Source organism: Eretmochelys imbricata, chromosome 3 (genome assembly GCF_965152235.1).
Source record: "Eretmochelys imbricata isolate rEreImb1 chromosome 3, rEreImb1.hap1, whole genome shotgun sequence".
Lineage (NCBI taxonomy): Eukaryota > Metazoa > Chordata > Testudines > Cheloniidae > Eretmochelys > Eretmochelys imbricata.
In genome coordinates this window covers 136,017,715-136,043,763 of record NC_135574.1, presented here as the reverse complement: position 1 = coordinate 136,043,763, position 26,049 = coordinate 136,017,715, and the positions used below count along the sequence as shown (strand labels likewise).

The 26,049-nt window shown below is 40.8% G+C and overlaps 1 protein-coding gene across 1 annotated transcript in view; it reads right to left on the bottom strand.

The window, feature by feature from the left end:
* The window catches only part of RYR2 (ryanodine receptor 2), a 743,716-nt gene that overhangs the window by 10,717 nt on the left and 706,950 nt on the right, over window positions 1–26,049 (bottom strand). The window contains exons 103-106 of the mRNA XM_077812173.1: window positions 16,400–16,460; window positions 14,198–14,344; window positions 9,445–9,579; window positions 4,792–4,948 (exon numbers count right to left, since the gene is read on the bottom strand). Of these exons, the coding sequence (XP_077668299.1) occupies window positions 4,792–4,948; window positions 9,445–9,579; window positions 14,198–14,344; window positions 16,400–16,460 (500 nt within the window). The remainder of the gene's footprint in view (window positions 1–4,791; window positions 4,949–9,444; window positions 9,580–14,197; window positions 14,345–16,399; window positions 16,461–26,049) is intronic.

The window sequence follows — 26,049 nt, the reverse complement described above, 5'->3', positions numbered from 1 at the left end:
GTCTTGTCACATAATACATTGCAGTGGTATTGTTGGCAAGGATGTGCACCACCCAGTCCCTGATGAGATCTTGAAGAGCCTGTAGATGGCGTGTAGCTCCAGGACATTGTAGATGGCATGAAGTTCCAGGACATAGATATGCCGAAAAGCTTCCTGTTGTGACCACTGCCCTTGAACTTTCCAAGATGAACTCCCCAACATATTAAGGAGGCATTGGTGACAACAGTCTTGGTCATTGGGGACCAAGCGAAGGGAATGCCCTGGCACACATTGCCCTGAACTACCCACTATCATAAGGCATCTTCCAATCCTGGATCAAGTCAGACTAGTCTGTCCAAGCGATGACGATTCAGATGATAGACCAACTTCAGCCACATTTGAAGAGAGTGAAAGTGCATTCTGGCAAATTGGACTACCTGTGTGCATGCAACCAGATGGCCTAGTAACCTCAGGCATGCATGGGCTGAGGTTGAGGGTTGAGACTGCAGTTTCAGACATAGGTGGCAAATAGTGTAGAATTAGTGAGTCGGCAGAAATGCTCTTGAACTTGTAGAGTCTACCAGGGTCCCAAAGAACTCAATTCTTTGAGTTGGAACCAATGTTAATTACCCATTGTTTAGGATGAAACATAGACAATCAAGAAAATGTAGCATGAAGCGAACATGAGAGAGGATTTCTTCCCTGGACCTGCTCTCAGGAATTAATAGTTCATATGCGGGAAGATATGAATGCCCTCTTCCTGAGATATGTTGTCACTACAATCATGTATTTAATAAAAATCCAGGGAGCAGAGGACAGACCAAAAGGGAGCGTGGTGTACTTACAATGACAGTTCGCCATGACAAACTGGAGAAACCTCCTGTGACTCAGAAGAATTGCTACATGGAAATAAGCATTCAGAAGGTCTAGGACAGCAAACCAGTCATTATGATTTAAGGCAGGGAAGATAGTTGATAGGGTAACCACACAGAATCTCACATATCTGATGTATTTGTTGAGATCATGGAGGTCAAGGATAGGTCTTAACCCACCTTTGGGCTTGGGGATCAGGAAACATCAGGAGTAGAATCTCTGTCCCCGATGCTGTAGGGGGATCTGTTCTACAGCTCCATGCACCAGAAGAGACTGGACCTGCTTGAGGACCAGTGTCTTGTGAGAGGTGTCCCTGAAGAAGGATGGATTACGGGGTGGGGAGGAGGGATGGAGAGGAACTATATGGCATATCCCAACCTGATGGCGCTTAGGACCCAGATGTCTGTGGTATTCGAGTCCTAATATGGGACCAGCATTGGGAATGAAGAGGAACTGAGGATCAGCACTGGTGGTATTGAATGAGACACACTCCCATTTGGTACTGAGGCTAAGGTGGTACGAAGTTCAATGAAGGGATCTGCCACCAAGACAATGATGGTGCTGAAGTATGCATCAGTGTCTATGGGGCCTTCAGTGCCAGGCCCAGTGTTGGCCTCCATTAAACAATCTGAGGCCTGGGCAGCTCTGTGACGCAGCCAGGAGGTGCCAAGAGCACAACAGAGGATGAGGCAGTAGAAGTGATGGCACCAGAGCGCTCATGAATCAGTGGAGAGTCTGGGATTGAGAGCAAAGCAGGTCTGATGCCACCCAGTATGCTGCTGGCATGGAAACAGTCACTGCTAGTATCATGGATACCGCACTCAACAGATGCCCCATGGCCGAAACCAGAGTTGATGGTACAGGCTCTCACTGATTTCAGTCCGATACCAGGGAGAAGTTGGATAGACCTGCTCCATTCCACATGCCAGAGGGAGTATGGTGCAGGTCATCACTCCTCTTAGGAAATGAGGAGGAGTCTCCCCAAGCCCTGGAATGATCCCAGTTCATTTTATCAGACCCCTTCCTCACTGTACCAAAGGAGAGTGAATGACCTCTCTTCCTCTTGAGGGAAGTGCCAGAGCCCGAACACGGAATGGAATCGCTTATCAGATCCAAAAGTGACCACTTATCAGATAAAAAGATGAAGGTCTCAGAGCTGAAGCAGTCTTCACGGTCTGCTCTACCAGGTGCCAATTCAGCTGCAAGTCTCTCGCCACCAGAGTCCTTTTTGTGAATGACTTGCAGATGGATCATAACTCTCTAAGCTATTAGAGAGTTATGATTATATTAGCTTTAGATAAGCTATTACCAGCAGGAGAGTGGGGTGGGGAGAGAGAAAACCTTTTGTAGTGGTAAACACCCATTTTTTCATGGTTTGTGTGTATAAAAAGATTTTCTGTACTTTCCACAGTATGCATCCGATGAAGTGAGCTGTGGCTCACGAAAGCTTATGCTCAAATAAATTGGTTAGTCTCTAAGGTGCCACAGGTCCTCCTTTTCTTTTTGCGAATACAGACTAACACGGCTGCTACTCTGAAACTCTCTAATGTTTTCTTCACTGAGACACAATAAACAGCTTGCATGGGGATCACTATTGGGGATGGTTCCCTCCCACGATGGACAATGCTTGAACCCAGCTGACGGCGCATCACAGGGCAGCTAACTACTCTAACTAAAACTTGTACTAACATGAAACTTAACCAAAGAAAAAGTTCTCAGAAATGGAGAACAAAAATCTGAGGTGAAGACACTGTAAAGAGCTCCAAATCTAGCCATGGGTAGTAAGAAGAAACTTATTGAATGGGTCAGAGGGCACTGCCCTTATATGGCCAGGGGAGGGCTAGCACTGCCCATACAGATACTGCTGGGCAAATTTCTCCAGCTCCAGTGCACTGGGTGCACCCATGCCTAAGCAGAATACACAGTTGCATCTACTCAAAGAATGTAAGTGATAGGATTCTTACTGAAAATTTGACAAAAACCAAGTATTGGATATTAAAAGCCTTGATTTTGTATTCCTTTTACGGGAGAGACTCTGTCTTCATTGGAAAAAGATTGAAAGGCTTGTTTACTATAGGCCAAACACTCCCCTTTGTTCTTCAAAAGGCGCACAGAAGGAGGGCAGATCTATTGCCTCTGCTGCTCCTCCATATCTTCTCTTCTGTTGTATTGAACTTCTGTACTGCACTCACTGTGCTAGTATATGAGTGCCTTGAAAGTGGGACAACTCATGGAACAGATCCAGAAGGGATAATGGCCAAAATGGATTGGAGGTCAAGCTATACTGGAGAGAACCTCAAGAGTCAGTAGTCTTTTGCACTACAGGATCCTGCCTACATGCATCTCCTCCTTCATATCTGTGGCAGTGATATGCGGTACACCCATCTTGGATGTGTGGCCCCATTCTCGGAAGAGAAAAGCCACGATGGAGGAGCTAGTATTGCTCTTAGTGGCAATAATGCATTGTGATTAAAGCACTGTAACTTGCCACAGACTTAAAGAGAAGCATGTCCCATTGTGATTGTACCTCAAAATGACACCCTGTACCTACATATTCACCACGGCTATGTGATTATGATATGTTTTGTCCAAACTATGCCTTGTGAGGTATCATTTGAGAAGTCATGATCCATTGAATATTACTATCCTATTGAATTGTATGTACTACCATGGTATGTGAAATTATGAAGTTTGCTATATGGTTGTTATTGAAATATATTGTGAGTCTGGGAGATGCCCACAACTAGCCTTCAAGTGGCAACAAAGGAACAACTAACATCTCCAAGACAGATTTACATTAGGACTAGCCAGTCATGTATTAAAGGCCCATTAAAAAGAATCCACTCTCCCAGTGAACCCCTCCTGAACCACGTAGACAATGCAGGCCCAGTGTCTCAGCAGGGTATCTAGAACACATGATCCCTGACTCCATGTTTTAGACAGTATATTTCCATTTCCATTGATTGGGGGTTATAAATTGGAGATTGTGACATCAGCCCCGGGCCTCTCTCCTCCCCCACCTACTCTGAAGGCAAAAAGAACATTTGAAAGAAAAGACTTTGAACTGGGGAGATTGGCTCCAGGCTGAGCAAGGAATTCAGCCTGTGAATTAAGAACTGTGAACTGCTTATAGCGTCTAGTGGGGTGAGAAAAACTGCTTGATTCAAATCTTTCTTAGTCCGACAAAGTTTAGAATTTAGACTGTGATTTTACTTTTATTTCTTATGTAATCAACTCTGGCCTCTATGCTTAACACTGATAATCACTTAAAATCTATCTTTCTGTAGTTAATAAACTTATTTTAATATTTTTATTTTTCAGTGAGTTTGTCTTAAGTGTTTGGTGAATCTGCTCAGATTACAAAGGCTGGTGCATGTCCACTATCTTTTCATGAAATGGCAAACTAATTAATGAGCTTACATTGTTCAAGAGAAGATCTTGAGCAGTGTAAGATGGTACATTTCGAGAGTGCAAGGCTGGGAAGTGTGGGGGATTTTCTGGTGTTTCCCTGTGTATGGTTCATGAGTGGCTTAAAGGGCATTCATGCAATTTAGCTGGGTGTGTCCCTGCATTTTGTTGACTGAGTGATTACAGCCTCTGGAGGGGTTTGCTGTTTGTCACTAGCAAAATATCATGAGAGACAGGCCAGACTGGAGATTTAAGTGGGCACAGCAGTCCCACAATTCGAGGTTGTACCCCAGGTTATCACACACATCAAACAGTTTTTCCTCTGAATCCCCCTCTCCTTGCCCTGTCCTCACTCCTGGGGTTATGTGGAGTTGAGGAAAACATCCTACCTAGCCATTATCACCCCTCTTTGGTGAAATGTTGGTCTTTTAGTTCTCATTAACATCATGTATGTGGAGGGATGACTGTGGCACTAAGATTCCAGTGGTTTCAAATATCACTTCCCTGTGGCCACAGAGTATGAACACATACCTTGTATGATGGCTAGCAGAATGACAATTACAAAGAAGAAGAAAGTAATGTCAAAGATGATCCGATAGATCTCATATTCATCTCCTGCTGGATCCTCAATTTCATCACCAATGCCTCCGCCCGCACGCACTCCAACATACATATGAAACATGTAGCACTGGAAAAAAATGAGAAAATGAAAGAACACATAACCATTTAAAAAACCCATTCTCCAAGATTTTGGCTACTTATTATTATGTATTTGTATGACAGTAGTACCTAAAGCCCCAACTGAGAATGGGATTCCATTGGGAGGTCCTGTAGAAACAGAGAGACTGTTCCTGGATTGAAAAGCTTACAGTCTAAATAAGCAAGGAAAAGAAAGGGCAAATTTGTCTATCTTATTTATTTAGAGAAGAGGAAGAGGAAACAGAGGCACAGAGAGGTGAAATGAAATTGCCCAAGGTCACACAGCAAGTCAATGGCAGAGCTAGGAATAGAAATGCAGTTTCCTGATTCTCAGTCCAGTGCCTTATCTATTAGACCATGCTGGCTCTCTTTTTTCCCCTTTTTTTTTTTGGGGAGGTGGGGTGGGGGGGGTAATTTTACAGCAAGATTGGAAATGCTGCTGAGATTCAAGATGCAAAATTTCATGTTTTCCAATTGCACCATAAAACAAAAAGGAAAGAGTGTTACAACAATTTTACCTGATTGAAAAAAACCTGCTAATTGCTCATAAGTTATATGGTCTTATTGTTTGCATAGCATGGCCTGGTGAAGTAAGCATGAGGCGACAATGCAGGCACTGCTATATTCTAATTCTGGCTCTGCAACTGAATTGCTGTGTCCACCTTTGATACCGAAGAGTCTGACTCTGTGTCTGTAGATATAAAGTGGAGATGAGAATACCTATTGCAAAGTTTCTCTGAAATGTAAAGTGATAATTATTACTATTACTGTAATCTGTTGCCTTTTAAATAAAATTGTATTTCTTTATTCTTTCCCCATCTTCAGTACCTCAAAGGAAAAACAGCTCCTGAGAATCCTTCTTCAGAGGACGTGTTAGAGATGCATGAGATAATTAATGTGCACTTCCATTCTGAAGAGTGACTAGTAATAGCAATGTGGGGTGCCTTGTTTACCACATCACAATGATCTCATATCAAATGTGCTCAGTTTAAGAGTTAAAATATTTTTTTCTGACTCCCAACCCTACAGACCCACTCTGGGATCTTAAGATCAAGCTGGGCTCTTTTCAGGAATGACCACAACTTCACAAGTCATGATGATTCTACAGTGCGAATGATGTTCTCAGTTATACTTGCACAAGACCTTCCAGAGCCTTGTACAGGTGGTACTGAAGGCACTGTGTCACCTGCAGGATCATTATTGCTGCTGATGAGGCTGCGTTAGAAAGAGAAAGCTTGTCTTTTCAGAGCCCAGGTTGAGTTTTAGAGGGGGTGGTCATTTTTATCTGTAAACTGAGTAAATGGGATATCAAATTGGTGATATGTAAGAAATACGGAATCCCAAAGGTGCCATTTACATAAGAATTTTTCAGAGTACAAATCATACTTTAAGAGAACAAAATGAAAGTTTTAAGAATGAGAAATCTGAATTAAAATCCTGCATCTTTGAAAAGCAAATCAAGATGTTACACACTGATATTAACTCATTTGGTCCGGAGGAAGGGGCAACAGTGACAGGTGGTAGAATTAGTATATGGAATTGTGCTCTGTGCGGTCCCAAATGCACATAGGCAGGTAAAGAACATAGCTAGCTGTGTGCAAAAGTTCCAGCAGACGGATTTCATGCCTGATTCCATGACCATTGCTTCCACTGAGTATTATTTTACTTCAGGAGTAGTCACATTTAGATCTGGGGGCTATATGCAGACTAAGTTCCTCCTCAACATACATAAGGATAGCAGAATCTAACCCTTTCTGATTAAGGGCAGTGCAAGAAGCTGCAATTCAGGGCAATTACTGTAATTTTTTTTTAGTCTGCAGGGGATGGGGCAGGAAGAAATCTATTTTGTTCAGGTTCATATACCACCTTTGTCACCTTGGTATCTGAGCACCTTCCAGTCATGCATTAAACAATTTCACTAACATCTGTCACATGTGGTTCAATTTCTTTCTCATCCTCCCCGCACGGAGAAAATTGTATGTGTTTTGATGGCTTTTTGGTTTGGGGGGGGCTGAATGATCGGCTTACATGTGTCATGCTATCTTATACAAACTGTTCCAAATCAGAATTTTTTCACTCTTTGAATTTTTTACTCTTTGAATTATTTTACACTTTCCCCTCCTCTTGTACTATGATCAGAATAGGATCACATCACATCTCCATGTTGCTATCATTAGAAATGTAACCTCAACACACATCCTAAAAACATTCTTCATTTGATCCAATCAACAAATGTGGCAAGAAAACTAGGAGCCACTCTGCAAACTGCATAACTGCACAGTATTTCAGACAAATGGAACACCTTTGAACACTAGGGCTTTCCCAATCTGAAGCTACGTTTGCAACTTGGGCATACTATTGTAGAACGGCAACAAACCTTGCCTTCTTATAAACTGTATTAGGTCCAGAATTATGTTGTTGGGTTTTTTTGGCACGATGGGGATGAAATTTATTTTTCTTTTGTGATGGACTGCTACTTGAGGAACCAATTTCACACATTTGTCTTCCACTTGTAAGCACTGAAATAAAGTAGGCTTGATTGTGTTTTTGCAGTCTTCCCTGTATAAGTAGTGCATATGGTGCTGAAGAAAGACCAGTACAGTAAAGACATCAGGCCTGAGAAAGTCATGTTTCCTTCCTCCATCCCCACTTTCTCCTCTGGCACTTTCCACTTGCAGAGGACAACCCCATAGCACTTCCAGTTTAGTTGCATTGACCAGTGCATTAGGAGAGGTGGTGTCAATGTTCCAGCCATTTCCCACCTCTCCCCACCCACTTACATGGTCAGGGAGCATCAAGTCCATAGTCCCCATTTACTGCTATGCATCTAGACCCAAGTTCTGGGAAGGCCAAGCAGTTTCTTATTCCCCCTTGAATCCCAGTGTGGCCCTGTAGCACAGGCCACAATCTATCCCATTAGCAGTTTATCTTTATTCCTTTGATTTATCTTTATACAGAAAGTGTCCATTCATTGCATCTTGCCTTGCCTCCCTCCCATCCCTACAACCTCCACTCCCGACTGGATCAAAGGATTCCGAAATGCAATCGATTCATTTCTTTCTGAAATCAATTGGAAATTCAAAATGGAATTAATTATGTCAAGCTACAAAAGTGCCAAGGAGATATCGCACTGTCGGTTATGGTACTTATACTTGAAAGTGGATGTTCTCTACTGGCTAATTTACAAACATGCTAAAGCTAAAAAGAAAACCTTTCCATTTCCTAATGAGTATTCCTAATGTATTTTTAAATCAAATGGACTTCAAAGCACAGAGAAAGCTGACAGGTATTGTGGGCCAAATTCTGATCTTGCACTCTTGTAAATCAGTAGTAGCTCCATGGAAATCAGTGGGATTACTCTGGATTACACTGGCATAACATAGAAGAATCTGGCCCTGTATGTCATTGCTGTACAGCTAGTCAAATTATGCTCTGGGTTGCACTGATGTAACCCTGCATTAGTTCCACTAAGTCAATTTTGTTCCTATAGTTTTCACTATAGTTTAAGCCAGTGAAACTGGGTGCAGAAATTGGTTCTTAAGAAGTATCCTATGGAGAGTGTAAGGCTACTTCATCTTAATAGAATGTACCAACACCAATAACTAGGTGCTAAGAAAAGGCATGAGAAATCCAAGAGCCATAATGCGGTATACAGTAACAGGAATGATCTTATAATTATTTTGTTCACAAATAGTTCACAGCACAGCAATTTGAGACTTACAAAGCCACGGCCAAAGGAGGAAAGTGCACTCCCATGGAAAATACCATAGCATTTTTACAAGGGTTTTTAGTAACGTTATTTTCTTTTAAATTTTTTCTGATTATTAGAATTTTTAAAATATGTGGTATTGGTTATTAGGAAATGAGGTAAATAATATGTAAAAAATACATCAGAAAGTCATTACATTCCTTAGATTTTGTAATGATCTAGGCAACGTCTTCTGAATCAGCAAAATTTGACCCTATCAGACCCTTTCAAATGGCAATTTAAAACAATTGGTAAATAACTGTCAGGCTAACATGCACCAGAAAGTTTCCAGTGACAGAGATGTCAACGGAAGACATCTAATCAACCAATTGAGGTTAGTGGGAATCATTGGTAACAGTTTACAATAACCACACAACTGTCTGTATGGCCTGTAAAACTGCAGCATTCAGAAGTACTTTCATGCAACTTTTGAGAAAGCCTCATGCAGTGAAACAACTTTCTGACTTTGTTTGATTTTTTTAGTCTCACATAAATCATATCAAAGACTAATGTCACATTATTTCATCTTCATTTCATTTGTGGTCACGTTCTCTAACTCCTGCAGGTTTGTATTACATTTTTTATTCCTTCATGCTTCACTGATAATCTTCCTGTTGTGAGCAGCCATCCTTCTGGCTATAGGTATTATTCAGGAACAGTTGCATGAAAATAGGGGAGGGGAACAGGAAATATCATAATAACTTAAGTAAAGATGAGCAAAAAGCAAACAGACTTACTGTTAGCATATCATCACATTTCATATCTGGCATATCTCCATCTTCACTCTTGTTGTAGAATTTACGGAAAAAATTGAATGCCACTACTGTGTACAAGTAGACTACCACTGCCAGTAATCCCACTGTTAACACAAGCTAGAAGAGAGAATTATATGATGGATGTATTAACACCATGAAAGCATGCAGTGCAATTTTCTTATATGATGGGGAAAAGAGAGAAATAATAAACTACATTTACTGGCGAAGATAAACTCACTTTATTCACCCCCATCTCTCTCCCTCCCCAATCTGGCATTTTAAAAAGGAATTTTTGTTTTATTTTAGTAAAATATCAGTGTATTTTATGCAACGTTAGAGCATTTAAATTGGCTCATGAATGTTAAAATGTTTCTAGAACTTTGAGGCAAATGAACAAAAAAAATAGCAAAAATGTAAATTCATATCCATACCGATATGTGCTCACATACAGACAGAAAAGAAGGTATTTCTATTCTGTAAGCTTAAAAAATACATTCCTGTTTCCTATTTATAGTATCAGTGCAGGTCACAAGTACATTCCAATGCAACAATTATTAAATTAAATACCAAATGTCTGGGAAATTAAAACGGTTGTAAGTCAATTCTGTGTACATACAGCATGTTTTGAGTTTGCCAGATACTCACTTTGAGCTTCTATCCAAGGATCTCAAAGTATTTTATGAACATCAATTATGTAAGCCTTTTACCTACCCATCCATGGATTTTAAGTATTATTCCCATTACATAGAATGTCTGAGACAGAGAAAACTTTCCCAAGGTCACAAAGCAAGTGTGCTGCAAAATAAGAAAAAGTCTCCAGAATATTCTAATTTCCTTAGCTTTTGTATGGAACAGTAGAAAATATGAGATCTTCGCTTTTGTGTTTGAAATTTTAAATGAGCAAAATTTTTAATGAATGTAGATTTAGAATGGAAGACAAATTTTTCTAGAAGTTAAAACCAGTTTTAGATTTACTGACCAATTAGATTTAAGAGTATTCTTTGATCAATCTGTAAATCAATGCCACTATTTGAAAGTGTTATTTCATCTCCATGCACTTCCACTTTGATGCAAAACTACACTTCAGAAGCAAATTGCACAGACCCGACTTGCAAAATTTGGTGCATCTTGGAGTTTGTGTAGAAAAGTGGCATTAAAAAAGTTTGCTATCTAACTTGGTGGCAATCTTATAATGACACAGTTTCAGTTATACCTGAGGGATCCTAGAAAAAACAGCACATTAATGTTAGTGTAATATCTTCTCTCATAAATGGCAATAAATCCCCCCAAGTCCTCAATTGCTAAAGCATTAAAATATTGCCTTGAGACAGATGAAAAGTAGTTAGAAGTGAATTACAATTTCCTGCAGCAAATATTTGAAAAGAATGAATATTTTAACAAATAATTTTCATAACTATCTGAATTATGAAGTACTATATCACCTTACATTCTATGTACTTAACTTGTAAAGGCTTCATGTAAAAGCTGCAGATCTGCTCAATCATATCTGGACATTTAAAAGGACATGTGGCTGGAACGCTAAAATTTGACCAACCTAAAGTGAACGTAACTCAGTATTGCAAGTCTCTCCAAACTTGCATGCATCAACCTTGCAAAATTCTACCTGCTCATTGGTCAAGGACAACTAATTTTTTTTTTTTTGGGGGGGACGGGGACGACAACAGGCAAGTAAAAGATAATACTTTTTCTGTATCACTAGTCATCATTGTAATGGGCAAACAAATAGATATTGTGCTTCCCTTGGTAAATATGAGTCACAGTAAATGAAAAAACTTAGCACTGGTTTGTAATTCTCAAGTTGAAACCAGAGCAGGGTTTGCTTTTCTAACATATAAATTATCATTGTTTGCAACCTTTTAAAAAAGCAATTTTCTAGGCCCTGCAAAGAGAATCATGCAATTTTTCAAACAGGTTAAACTTTAAGGTCTAGTAATCATGTCAATGAGTGGTCATTGATCTTGTGTGACCAAATGTGCTTCTAGTTACCGGGCTAATCCTGATTTAAACAGGATTGACAGAGTACTGAATTTGGCTTTCTGTGTACACTAGTGATACTCACCATCTAACTGGGATGGGGCCTTTCTTAAATCATAGCAAGGGATATCAGTCACTTGCATTCACTTTCCTATCTTACATGCCACATCTCTGTGGCTGTCCTGTCCCATCTATTTTAAAAAACTAGAAACTTAATGTTATCTATGGTGATATTATAGCAGAGGTATGTACAATGTATGTCCATGAGCCTGTAGGGGTTGTTACTTTCCAGGACATAACTTTAAGACCTCAGCCCTTCAGTAGTATCTGTATGAGCACTCTTTTGCCCACACAGATTTGACCTCATTATCAGGGCCTAAAGTGCTGCAATATAATAGTAACGCAAGTATAAGCTCCCCACCAGAAGCTAAAGTATAGGGTAATTTCATTTTATTCATGCTCACACTCTATTTTATTATTCTAAGAGCAAAGGCTGCAGTAGGTTGGCTTGTATACCTGTGTGAGACTCACATTTTCTACTATACAAACCAAACTCATTTATTTAGTTACATTTTTAAAAAGCTCTTCTCCAGTGCTCTAGGCACTTGTTCAAACATTACAGTAAATAACTTGTCCTTTTGGAGAGTTGCTTCAAAGTGTTCTACTGGATAGCCATCTGTCAGGGACAGATTTCAACTCCCAGCAGCCACTGTAGCTGCTATGAAAAATAGATTAAAACACTTGTTTAAACATTTGTTGAAACATATTTAAATGAAGTTGTAGTGGCTACTGAGAGTGTAACCATCCCCTGCACAGATCATGGAATGGAAACACAATGGGGACAATCCACTGTCCTACAAATATTTGAGAGACTCCAGAAAGACAAAGCAGAGACTTAGGGTGGCCACTCTTTCCTTTGCCTTAAAACATATTCCCTTATATTTCCTTCAAGTTTCAAGCAAATAGAACTTTGCACACATGGGGCCTACATAACTGTACATAGATCAGGCAAATAGATAGTTTTGCCCCACAAGTTTCCTAGAACAACAAATCTGAGATGAGAGGCAGAAAAAAAGTGATTTTTCACTATGTATCCCATAAAACTATTGAGAGGGAAGTCCTGGGTTTTCCTCAACTGGAAAATAAATTTTTAATCTGACAATTTCATATAAAACAAGGAAATATTCTCAGTTCAGTCTGTAATATCGCTTTACTATAATCCAATATTGTGTAAATACAGTCTCTGATTAGCAGTATTTGAATTTTATCCATCATTTCCCAATTAAAGCAGCATTTCCAGGTCAGTGTTCTCCAACCCACTAATTCTGAACCTAATTCTAATAATGAACCTCCCCTCCCAAGATCCCAAGAACCCTATTGCTTCACTCTCAAAATATTTAGTTCTACAGACAGACTTTGTGAGCCCCACAGGGTTTGAAAATCCCTTTTTTAGATAAGAAACCTGATTAATAGCTTATCAATGTGTGTGAATAAGCAGGACTGTCTCCTGCCTTTCAATATGAGGGGCTGCCTCACTGCATAATTTAGACTATAAACAGTGCCTGTAAAATTGGTGATATGGACAACCTAGCTGAGGGCAGGATTCACCTTGCATCTAATAGCTACTCACATCACACTCATTCACACAGATGAGGAGCCTGCTAAAGACTTACATTCAGATTGCATTAATTTGCTTAAAATAAAGCATAGTAGTCCATTTCTATAAATCACTCAACAATTAAACTGGAGCCAGATAGATATAGTTTAAATTGAAATTTTTGTGATGCAAAATGCAGTCTGCCAGCTGATGAGTTACTAACAGCAAAATCATGGAATGCTGTTTTTGTGGTTTACATTGCTGTGGTCAAAATCACGTGTAGCCAACTTGAACAGTGTTGTGTTTTGTCAACAAAAATTTAAAAAAAAACCCAGTGACTAATCTATCAGGATCTTTAATCCTGATGTGCATTGTAGGTGAAATTAACCCAAGCTCAAAGGGTCATATGTAAAGAATAAGCCATGCTTAAACTCTGCATTAAGGTACAAAATTTCAGCCCAGTCCCCCAACCTGTTTAATTTAGCTTGGAGCTGGATATATCCATGGCTGGGGAGGAAAAGAAGGCTACCGAGTAAATACATTGCCATTCTATGGCTATTTATACAGCTCCGACTGTAGTAACCACTAGAGTTCTAACACACCCTCTGCACAGAGAGGCATAATGGAAGGATCCATGTAGCAGCAGATCCTCTGGCCCTCTCTCTGCCTCATCCCTAGCATGGTTATACACAAGATGATATTGCAGAGAAAGCTCCCAAATCCTTTCCTATCCCTCCTTGTATATCAGAACTGCATCAGCTGAGTTGCTAGGAGGGTGTCTGCACCCACAGAGGATGACCTGTATTTTCCCTGAAGTAAGTACTTGTGTGGGCCTTTTGCACTTGTTAGACTTTCAATATACTAGAAGCCAAGGATCATAGCAAGAGTGCTGCTATAACAGAACTAAATTGACAGTAAAACTTGGTTATTTTCTTTAATATATGTCTGAAATATAACTTCAGACATCATGATTATCCTCCAGCCCAGCTTCCTCATCAATACAAGACTAAACTGCAATTAAAGAACATTTCTCCTTTCAATCCTTGAGAAAAGTTTTCCCCAGTCAGTTTGAATTCAGCCCCGGGATGAACCTAACTGAGCATTCCTTCAGCAAAAAAGGGAGAGGGAGATGAAGCTTGATACCTGTTTGCCATTATGGGTTACTGATGACAGAATGGTTCGTAGTGTCTTGAATCCCATTGCAATGTCAAGGAGATGAGCAGCAAAGAAAAAGTTGTTGTAATGGCCAAGGATTGACATAGTCATATACCAGGCTAGGTAAAGGAAAGACTATTAGGAAAAAAAGAGAGAGAATTGCATTAGGAAAACAGGAAATGAAATCTACAGCCTTTGAGTAATAACCAGTCTTACCTTAGTCACAAAGTAAAAGAGAGAATTATATTAGAGCTCAAACTTGCCTTTCTGTTGGGTATTCAGGTATGGTGGTTTACTACAGTGATGCTTGCTAGAGCTGGTTAGGAGTTTGATGACAAAATATTTTTTGTCAAAAATGCCAATTTGTCAAAACTCAAACCTATTCAGAGGAAAGAGTAAGTTTTTACAAAATTTTCAACTTGAAAATTTTTTGAAGTGAATTTCAAAATTCTCCTTACATTTAGTTTCAACATTCTCCAACCAAAAAAATTGTTCTTCTGATTCCAAATTACTTTTCGTTCAGAAATGAAAACAAATTATAGTAAATAAAATACAGAAAAATTAAAAATGGTTGAAACAGAAATGAAATATTTTGAATTGTAGAAACAAAAAGTTTGAATTGACCTGAACCATTTATTTATTTATGGATTTTCAGTGTGCAAAAATTTTGAGATTTTTACTTTTCATCCCAATTTGGGACAGGAAAATCACTCCCTACAAAGCTTTAATGTTTGGATCTCTGCTATTAAAGAAGGACAAACCTTAGAACAGGCTTGAAAACACATGGATATTTATAAAATAAGTTCAGGTTTGTCAGGGTTTTATTTTTTATTCTGAATGCTGTTGTTGCAGATATTTATAACGGAATAAGAGCTTACGACTCCACAACCCAACTATATATGATATTATAGCATTTTGCTCTCAAATGGTCAGGATTATAATTTCACCCAGCATTCAGCAAGAGAAGTAGATAGAAGCTGAGGGAAGAAATATCTTTCATAGTTGGCAAAAGAGGTAAGAAAAAGTATGAGAAATATACAAGAAAATGGATGCGTAGGCGGGCTTACATCCAATCCAGCACTGGTCATGTCACTGCTTTGGTTTACCTTCAATTTCACATCAAACCAATCACCACATCTGTTTTTTTCACAGTACTGCTCCCCTTCTAGGTGTGGTTTATTACTATAAAATAATACTCTAAACCTTCCAGATCTCTTCTCTGGGCTCATTTAGTCCTTTCAATTTATGATGGACTTTAGCTTCCATATAACCCTCCCTCTAGACTCAAAAGTCTTTACAGTCCTCAATCAGAGTTTTCTCTTGCTTATAGTTCTCCCTTCAGGCTCACAGTCCTATGCACCCCTCCGACCTCAGCGGTCTCTTGTTCCCTGCAGGTCCCTAAGCCTGGGAAAGCAGGAGAACTGCCACCTGCCCTTTCCCAGTAAGCTCCCACCCCAAACTCAGGCTCAGCAGGCCTGCTTCTCAGTCACCAGTTCCCCATCCTTTGCATGCATTCCCTTTATCTGGGGAGGTGAACTAGGCCTGGGATGGGGGAGGCTGAGTCCTAACCCTCAAAGGTCGAGCTCACCCTGTGACAGGATATCATTTGGTAGGTTGGGTATTTTTTTAACATGGAAATGAAGAAGAGTAGAGTTAATAAATCACATTCTGTGCCATATTCTTCTATTTCCAGATATACCAGTGTAAATCCAGAGTAACTCCACTGAAATCAACTATCGCTATCTGTACTTGTTCTAGTAATTCTCAGTGGCTCCACATATAAAATGGAAATAGATCTAAGCCTGGCATGAGAAATTGTAATTAAAGTTGATACCCACACTAAAATAGTTCAGATTCACTCTTTTCTAATTTTTACAAAATACCACACACAAATTGTTGCAAGTTTCTGTGCACAACTGAGGTGCACAAAAACAAATCAGAGAAAGACTCAGCTGAACTCTACTGAAGTCAAGGAAGTTTCTGCAGATTTTTACCTGTATAACTGAGACAGGAGTTTGGCTTCCTGTCCAAGTTCACAGGTCAGGGTTGAAAAGCAAAATTACCTCCCTTATCAGATTAGTAAATTGTTATCAGTAGCATACAGAAGTAATCAGATTCATACATTTCAACCAATTTCTCATGCTTAGAACTCTGTTTTATTTTATTATGCATGTAGTAAAATGAACTTACATTATCAGTGAAAACAACTCCTAATTTCCACATCTGATACTTTACGTCAATGGAATTTAGCCTGCAAAAAAAGCAGATGCATATAAAAGTTCAGTGAGAAATCACACAGCATCCATTCTACTGTAAGTGCATTATCCTGTAGGTATAATAAGCTACAATTGTCCTGTTTCTCCTAAAGTTGAAAGGAATAGTAGAATTCATATAGAGAACATGCTGTTATTGTGGGATGTTCCTATCTGAAACGTTAGCAGGAAAATGTTTATATAAACAGATCTCATGTGTCTTTGTCCTACTGAAACCAGGGATGAGGGCTATTGAAAGAAAGGGGTATAAGGATACTACAAATGAAGCTGGGAAATTTGTGAGAGAGGAAGATGAGAGGGTTTAATCATGGAGGAGAGCAAATTTAGTATGTTTAACAACAGCAGCAGCAAAAAAATGAATGGCAACTCTCTGACTGTGGATTAGATTGTGCCATTCTGGCATAGCCCTGCACTGGGGGCAGTGTGGAACTCCATGCCAGCCAAAGCAGCATAACAGAAACTATCTCAGAGAGGCAGAATGCCACTCGGAGTTCCCCAGTACACAGGGGCATCACACAAACTGTTACACTCCACTTTATGGGCTGCAGCATGTAGCTTCTCAACCAGGCCAGCCAGTTCCACTGGCCAGCTCAGCTTCCCATTACTCTCTACAACTTCCCTGGTCTCTTAAGGCAACCGATGCTATAAGGGAAGGAATTAGGCAACAGTTTCTACATTTGAGTGCCAGGGTTGTCATTCTGTCCAGTCATTAGAAGAGCATAGAAGATTCTTTACTTCCTTCTTTACCACTACACACCCATTAAAGGCTAAGACAGAGTCCAGTCTATACTTGTATGTTGCATCCCTTTCCCCTCACTCATTGTCTGTCTTTGTCCTTTTTAGTCTTTACACTCCATAAAACAGGGAATAAGTCTTCTGTGTTTGGAGAGCTCCCAACACACCTTGGGTTCTACTGCAGTAATGATTGTGTTAAAACAGACACACATGAGAGATTTAAAATTAGGGATATTCATAGATAAAAATGAAATATTCATTCAGAAATCTACACCTGTTAGTATTTTAGTAAAATTATTTCCAAGGAATTTTCAATTACAGTTAGCATTCTATTACCAGTAAAAAATATTGTATATCCACTCTACAGTATTTACTCATTTGCTGTATTGCTACCAGTTACCGGCCGTTTTCATAAGAACGGCCATACTGGGTCCATCTAGCCCAGTATCCTGCCAGGTGCTTCAGAGGGAATGAACAGAAAAGATAATCATCAAGTGATCCATCCCCTCTCATGCTGTCCTTCTCCAACCATTCAACCCCTTCAGTGGCACAGCATCACTTACCCATGACCACTATGCTTCTCTCCTTCTTCCCCCTGAGATTGATTCTGACTTCTTACTCCAACAATCTCTTCCTCTCAACCCTGATGCTTCTTCCCCCCAATAGACCCCAAAAACTTAAAGCTACATTTTTTATAATACAAATAAACCATTTTTTGTAAGCAGGTGAGACAAGAAACTAACAAGAGCCATCACCATGGCTGCTTGCTTGGGCATTAAACCCTATTACATGTTGAGCCACTTTCTGGTTCTTTATCTTTATGGAGTGGAAATTATTTGAGTTATCTGTGAAGCGTTTAGCACAAATAGACCCTATTCTGATTGGGGACTTTGTGGACAATTATAATGTAGATAATTATATTAAAATATTATCCACCTTCTCCATGTAATTATGAGCCAATTAAATGCTCCTTCAAATAAAGAGCAAACAACAATTATTAGTGTTAGATATAGTGTAGACAGGTGTAGTGCCCTTGTCATCTCAAATTGTGTAGTGGTTCTCTAATGGATGCTTGTGAGAGTTTTACCTAAGGCCACTAACATAATGTAATCTACTCGGGGCTTAAACTCAGGTCTCCCAAGATTAGAGCAGGTTTTGTTAGATTCTCAACTTCATGGACAGGACAATTCACCAAAAATAAAATAATTTCTCTGCTTTGATTAAATGTTAACCATTCAGAGAAGATTTTGCCATCAAATCAGTTGAACTTCCATTCGAAGTAGTAGTAATTATTATTTATATAGCGCATAAGTCTACAAGGAGATTTACAGGTCAATAAAAAAGCAGAAGACCAAGTTCTATCTTATGTGCACTAGTATAAATCAGTAGTTATTTCACAGAAGTCAATGAAGTAACAAGGATATGAAACCTATGTTGAGTGTGATCAGAATCAGGACAACGTTCTCTGTCCAAAGGAACTTACAACATATTTAATTGTGATTCCGCTGATTTTACTTATAACAATGCCAATTTACTTAACACAGAGGAACTGTAAAGGTGGTGGTTGTTTGGATTAGTGGGAAATTTGTCCTTTGACTCATTCTCACGCATATTTTTCACTATATAAATTTAATTTTACCACAGAAATGATACAGACGATACAGTAAATCATATACCATATTAACACTTATTTAGTCTCTTGCCACACGCAAACACGCATTGATTTCCATAGGACTGCTCACTGTGAGTAGAAATGGCACCATTGGGTTTTTAATAAACAATCTCTGCTGACAGAAATAGAAATAGTTTTAACACAGAGAGAAGTATGGCCTAGTAGGCCACACATGGGGACTAAAAGTATTTGTGTCCTAACCCCAATTTTACTACTGATTTGGTGTGTGGTCTTAAACAAGTTCATTGACCTCTCTGTGATTCAATTTCCCCACTTGTATACTAATTATCTAGTTCACAGCACTCTAAATCATGTGAAAATTAACGTTTTTATGCAAAATACAAATGTTATTAATGTTTTTTAAAGAATGTGTTGTTACTTACCTTCATACCCATAGCAATTTGTTTTCCATATCATCTCTTTACCCTATTTATTTCAAGTTTGCACATCACTTGATATAGTTGAAAAAATTAATAGAATGTTATCATATAAAAGTTACATGGGGCATGCTATTGCAGACACAAATCAAAAGGACAAACTTGCATGGTTACTAGTTCCCCTTGGAATATTATTGACTAAGTTCACATTGTGTTCGATAGGCCTCTTGGTCAGAAAAGTTTTGTATAATGTAACTTTTTCTCCCCAGGACAACAAAATTATGCTGTCTTTGTATCTGACCACCTCCAAACTACTTAATGAGATCTCAGTGTCTGTCATACTTGAATGCACATTTGTTGCTCTAACATTCAAAAAGAATAAGCAATTGTTGCACTCCTATGGGTTTGAGAGCATCCTTGAACAGTGCTTCTGACATGGACACTGGCCTAGGAGCAGAGAGCTTTAGATGACTTTACCTGGAGGGAAATAACAGATTCCTCTGAGGACTAGTTATTTTGGGTCTTGAGTCCTCCAACTAGATGACTGCTAGAGAGTACTCTGCATAGGATGACCAGATGTCCCAATTTTATAGGGACAGTCCCAATTTTGGGGTCTTTTTCTAGGCTCCTATTACCCCTCACCCCATCCCGGTTTTTCACATTTGCTGTCTGGTCACTGTAACTCTGAACCTTAGTACAGTGAGGCAACAATGGAAGGGTATTAGGCTAGATTCTTCTGCCATTTACACTGGTGAAAATCTGAGCAACCCCATTAAATCTGTGCCATTGTTTAGAACATATCCTTCAAAACTACAAGACTTGACCCCTGCAGAGGAGAAGAGCTGGGCCCTATCTTGACTGATCAAAATAACATATTGCAGTTTGTCTTTTGGGATGTGATCTGTTTTCCTTTCAGAGTTGAAATATAAAATCTAAGAGCCAATATTATGGTTCAAAGCTGTTCAACTGTTATACAACCTGGTCTCTTGCAGTTTCCAGACCATGAACTGCAAGGTGACACTCCGACCCTAAACTGGATGAAGAAATGGGAACAGTAGAGCCAAAAGGTACTGCCACTGTCTGAGGACAATGTATTTAGGAATAACTCTCTTCACTGAGTGAAGATGATACAACAATATACCATGGATACTAATGGAAACTTAACTTTGACTGTAGAAGCTGCATTCTTAGATTCACAAAAGGGGTGACAACGATACAGGAAGGCCATCAGAACCCATATTGTTATTTAAGATCTGACTATTCCTACTGGTTGCCCTATTGCCTTGACAATGGCTTTTCTTAAGCTTTCAAGTTATCTTGCTGAAGGAAAGCAGAATTCACTTTAGAGTCTATAATTGCTTCCAGAAAAGTTAATACTTGTGTTGTTTATCCTGATATCTAATTTCCTGAATAGAGACTAGGCATGTGAAGGATATGGATTAGTCTTTGAGCCAAACAAGCTCTGATGATATAGATGTCAAAATAAGGGCATACCAGGAGCTCAATATGATAAACTCTTCAATCCCAGTCACTTTGGGTTGGATTTTAACCTTACAATCTAGCCCAATTAAGGGGCAGCATTTAGTTGAGCAGGAGCAGGGCACAAACCGGACTGAGATACAAATTCCTAATCATTCCCTGCTTTTCTCTTGCTTGGGGCAGGAGGTGGCATGGGGTGGAATAAGCTGTGCCATTCCACTTTCCACTCATTCCACTTTGCATCAGTTCAGCTGTACAAAGCCCCACCCACTCCCTGTCAAACTCTGCAGGAGTGGAAGTAGGAGCCTAGTGGCAAGATGGGCAGCCTGAATAAGGGAGTAAGCAGCTCCTTACATCCCCCTTATTTTTCTGCATGGGCATGCACCCACAGAGGGCATGCACTCATTCGTGAGGCCAAGGTAAAAATTGAGGCTCTGCAGATATACTTAACGAAAAGGAGCTGTTACCCAGTTAGAACATAGGAAACCTACTGTGTGAATCCTAAAGGTCAGGAGAACTGAACCAGTCCTAAAGGAGGGGATTATGCAGACCCTAGAAGCACCATTCAGAACTGGATGCTTCTGATAACTTAGGCCTGGTCTACACTGGGGGTTGGAGGGATTGATCTAAGTTATGCAACTTCAGCTATGTGAATAACATAGCTGAAGTCGACGTACTTAGATCTACTTACCGGGGTGTCTTCACTGCAGTGAGTCAACTGCTGACACACCCCTGTCAACTCCACCTGTGCCACTTGCCCCAGTGGAGTACCGAGTCGATGGGAGAGCACTCAGCGGTCGATCAATCATGTCTTCACTAGATGCGATAAATCGACCCCTGCTGGATCGACCATTCCAGGGGGAAGTGTAGACATGCACTTAGTGAGTACACCTCTCAAAATGCCCCTCATTTTAGTCCCAAAGTTACCTCTATTTCAGAAAAAAATGGTGTCCTCTCACTTTTCATGTTGACATTTTTTTAAAATCAAAAGTAAAGAATCAAGCAACAGAGGTTACAAAAGCATTATTTACACTACATAAACGAATCCTACAGCATTTTAGTTTATTGAGTGAATAATTTGGTTTCTCTCATTTTGGGTCTTCTTTTGCAAACTGCACCCCACATTTGGGCCTTGGCAGGTCAAGAGGCATTCTCTTGAATCCCGGAGGATCTGGTATTGTATGAAGACCCAGTTTCGGAGGATAAGAAAAGTAACGGCAGTAAAAACTTCCATTGCTTCAAGTCTTGTGTCCCTCTACTCTTCCTGCCTTGGATGTATCACTGGATTAACAGATACTAGAGACTTTTCATGAGAAGAAGAAAACGCAGTCACCTTCTTGAGGTGCATGGGAGAAAGACTAAGTGGAGACCAAGTAAGATCTTTCTGTCCGCTACCGACTTGGAAAGTCATTAGAGCTTTTTGGGTTCTGGATTAGGGTGGTTACTCTTTTTGGTTTGTCTTAGGGGTGACCTATTTGTGCGTAATGGTTGTATGTTGTCATAAATATAAAGGGAAGGGTAAACCCCTTTAAAATCCCTCTGGGCCAGAGGAAAAATCCTCTCACCTGTAAATGGTTAAGAAGCTAAAGGTAACTTCGCTGGCACCTGACCAAAATGACCAATGAGGAGACAAGATACTTTCAAAAACTGGGAGGAGGGAGAGAAACAAAGGGTCTGTGTCTGTCTGTATGCTGCTTTTGCCGGGAATAGACCAGGAATGGAGTCTTAGAACTTTAGTAAGTAATCCAGCTAGGTATGTGTTAGATTATGATTTCTTTAAATGGCTGAGAAAAGAACTGTGCTGAATAGAATGACTATTCCTGTCTGTGTGTCTTTTTTGTAACTTAAGGTTTTGCCTAGAGGGATTCTCTATGTTTTGAATCTAATTACCCTGTAAGGTATCTACCATCCTGATTTTACAGAGGTTATTTCTTTACTTCTATTAAAAGTCTTCTTGTAAGAAAACTGAATGCTTTTTTCATTGTTCTCAGATCCAAGGGTTTGGGTCTGTGGTCACCTATGCAAATTGGTGAGGATTTTTACAAAACCTTCTCAGGAAGTGGGGTGCAAGGGTTGGGAGGATTTTGGGGGGAAAGACGTGTCCAAACTACGTTTCCCAGTAAACCCAGTTAGAGTTTGGTGGTGGCAGTGGAGATCCAGGGACAAAGGATAAAATTAATTTGTACCTTGGGAAAGTTTTAACCTGAGCTGGTGAAAGTAAGTTTAGGAGGTTTTCATGCAGGTCCCCACATCTGTACCCTAGAGTTCAGAGTGGGGGAGGAACCTTGACACGGTGGCAGAGTGGTGGGATTAACCTGAAATCATTTTGAGATCAATTTGAGATTTTTTGAACCAGAAAACAGATTTTAAAAAGGAAAAAAATTTTTTTCCTTCGAGGCTGCAGGAAAGGAGGTCCAACTGAAAGCAGCTAGTTTTTTCTCTGCTTTGGGGCCAGAGCAGAGACAAAAGGGGATTATCTTTGTGAATTGCAGGTTTTCTTTGCCTGGAGGCAGGGTACTTAACTCCTGCAGGGAAATTCACAGTCTTCCAAACCAGAGTTTTTTTTCCCTAAAAGTAAACGGGGGGGGGGGGTGTTCTACCCATTTGCCTGGAGACAAAAGTGGCAAGAGTTTTTTTTTAGGATTTTGATTTTTTTTTTTGTTTTACAAGGAGCACAGGTTTGAAAAGGAATTTTTTTTTCCTTTGGGCTGCTGGTAAGCAGGTTTCCAAGTAGTTGGAGGTTTTTTGCTTTGATTTGAGGCCAGAGCAGAGACAAAGGGAATTGTCTTTTTCTGTAGGCTGACAATCACTATCAGAGAATAGGTATCCTATTCCAGCATAGCAAAATTTTACAGCCAAGTTTTTTTTGTTTTATTTCTAAATCTTGGGTGTAAAGTTAATTAAAAACAAAGAGGTTAGGATGACAGGATCCACGCCTCAACAAGAGCTGGAATTAGCCAGATTTCAGGCTGAGGAAAAACAAAAGGAACATGAAAGACAGACAGAACTCATGCGACTGGAGAATGAGGTACAGGAGGCTGCCCACAGGAGGGAAATGGAGGCGAGGAAGCATGAGGAGGAGGAGAAGGAAAAAGAGAGGAAGCATGTGGAGGAGGAGAAGGAAAAAGAGAGGAAGCATACACTGGAGATGGAGAAGGTAAAGGCTCAGCAGAATATACCAACAAACCCTAGCAATCCTTCTCCAGGTACCACTCCCCATCCCAGAAAGTTCCCCATCTACAAGGCAGGCGATGATACTGAGGCCTTCTTAGAAAACTTCGAAAGGGCCTGCCTTGGGTACAGCATCTCTACCGACCAATACATGGTAGAGCTGAGGCCGCAGCTCAGTGGACCCTTAGCTGAGGTGGTGGCTGAAATGCCTAAAGAACACATGAACAAGTATGAACTGTTTAAATCCAAGGTGAGAGTCGGAATGGGGATAACACCCGAGCATTCTCGTCAGAGGTTCAGAGCCCTAAGGTGGAAACCAGACGTGTCATTTACCCGACATGCCTACCACATTGTGAAACATTGGGATGCCTGGATATCAGGAGGAAGTGTTGAATCTCCAGTAAAATTGCCCTTCCTAATGCAAATGGAACAATTCTTAGAGGGTGTTCCTGAGGAAATAGAAAGATACATCCTAGATGGGAAGCCCAAAACTGTAATCGAGGCAGGAGAGATTGGAACCAGATGGATGGAGGTGGCAGAGAAGAAGAAAACTGGTCACAGTTGGAGCGGAGACCAGAAGGGACAACCCCAGACCACACCCTATTACCGGGGGCCGCCCAAAGCCCCACCTACCTCCCAAAGAACCCTCCAGACCCCTTATCGTCCCACCACCCCGTTCTCCAGCAACCCACCTCGCCGCAGTGACCCGTCAGCTGGACGATATTTTAAATGTAACGAGCTGGGGCATGTAAAGGCCAACTGCCCCAAGAACCCCAACAGATTACAGTTCATTGCACCGGAATCACACCAGAGGTCCGCAGGCCCAGATACCTCCCAGATACCCTTGGAGCAGAGGGAAACTGTGAGTGTGGGCGGGAAGAAGGTCACTGCGTGGAGGGACACCGGAGCACAAGTGTCAGCTATCCATGCTTCCTTAGTGGACCCCAATTTAATCAACCCAGAGATCCAAGTGACGATTCAACTCTTCAAGTCCAACTCTTTTGATTTGCCTACAGCCAAGTTGCCTGTCCAGTACCAGGGCTGGTCAGGAACGTGGACTTTTGCAGTCTATGATGATTATCCCATCCCCATGCTGTTGGGGGAAGACTTGGCCAATCATGTGAAGAGGGCCAAGAGAGTGGGAATGGTCACCCGCAGCCAGGCTAAACAAGCCGTGAGGCCTAGCTCTGTTCCGGAAACTTCTATCAGGACCCGGTCAGAGGTGATGGACCCGGACCCCAGGCCAATGTCTGTAACAGCAGTAGTGGATCTAGTCCCAGAGACCCAGACGGAACCAGTCCCAGAACCGGAACCAGCCGAACAACCAACACCAGACCCATTGCCAGCACTGAATCCAGTACTTGCAACCTCAACACCAGAGGACCCCACTGAACCTGAACTGGCAGCAGCCCATAACCCTACACAAGAGGCTTAGCCAGAGCCTGAACCCCAACATAGTGTCCCAGCGGAGAGCGGTTCACAGTCAACGGAAACAGCCCCCTCCCCTACATCGCTTCCAGAGGGACCAAGCATAGGTCCACAATCCAATGAGTAACTGATGTCTCCAGTGTCAAGGGAACAGTTCCAGACTGAACAGGAAGCAGATGAAAGCCTCCAGAGAGCTTGGATGGCAGCACGGAGCAACCCACCGCCTCTCAGCTCTGCTAATCGATCCAGGTTTGTTGTAGAAAGAGGACTTTTATACAAGGAAACTCTTTCTGGTGGACACTAGGAAGACTGGCATCCTCAGAGACAGTTGGTAGTTCCAACTAAATACCGGGCCAAGCTCTTGAGCGTAGCCCACGATCACCCTAGTGGCCATGCTGGGGTGAACAGGACCAAAGACCGTTTGGGGGGGTCATTCCACTGGGAGGGAATGGGCAAGGATGTTTCTACCTATGTCCAGTCTTGTGAAGTATGCCAAAGAGTGGGAAAACCCCAAGACCAGGTCAAAGCCCCTCTCCAGCCACTCCCTATCATTGAAGTTCCATTTCAGCGAGTAGCTGTGGATATTCTGGGTCCTTTTTCGAAAAAGACACCCAGAGGAAAGCAATACATACTGACTTTCATGGATTTTGCCACCCGATGGCCGGAAGCAGTAGCTTTAAGCAACACCAGGGCTAAAAGTGTGTG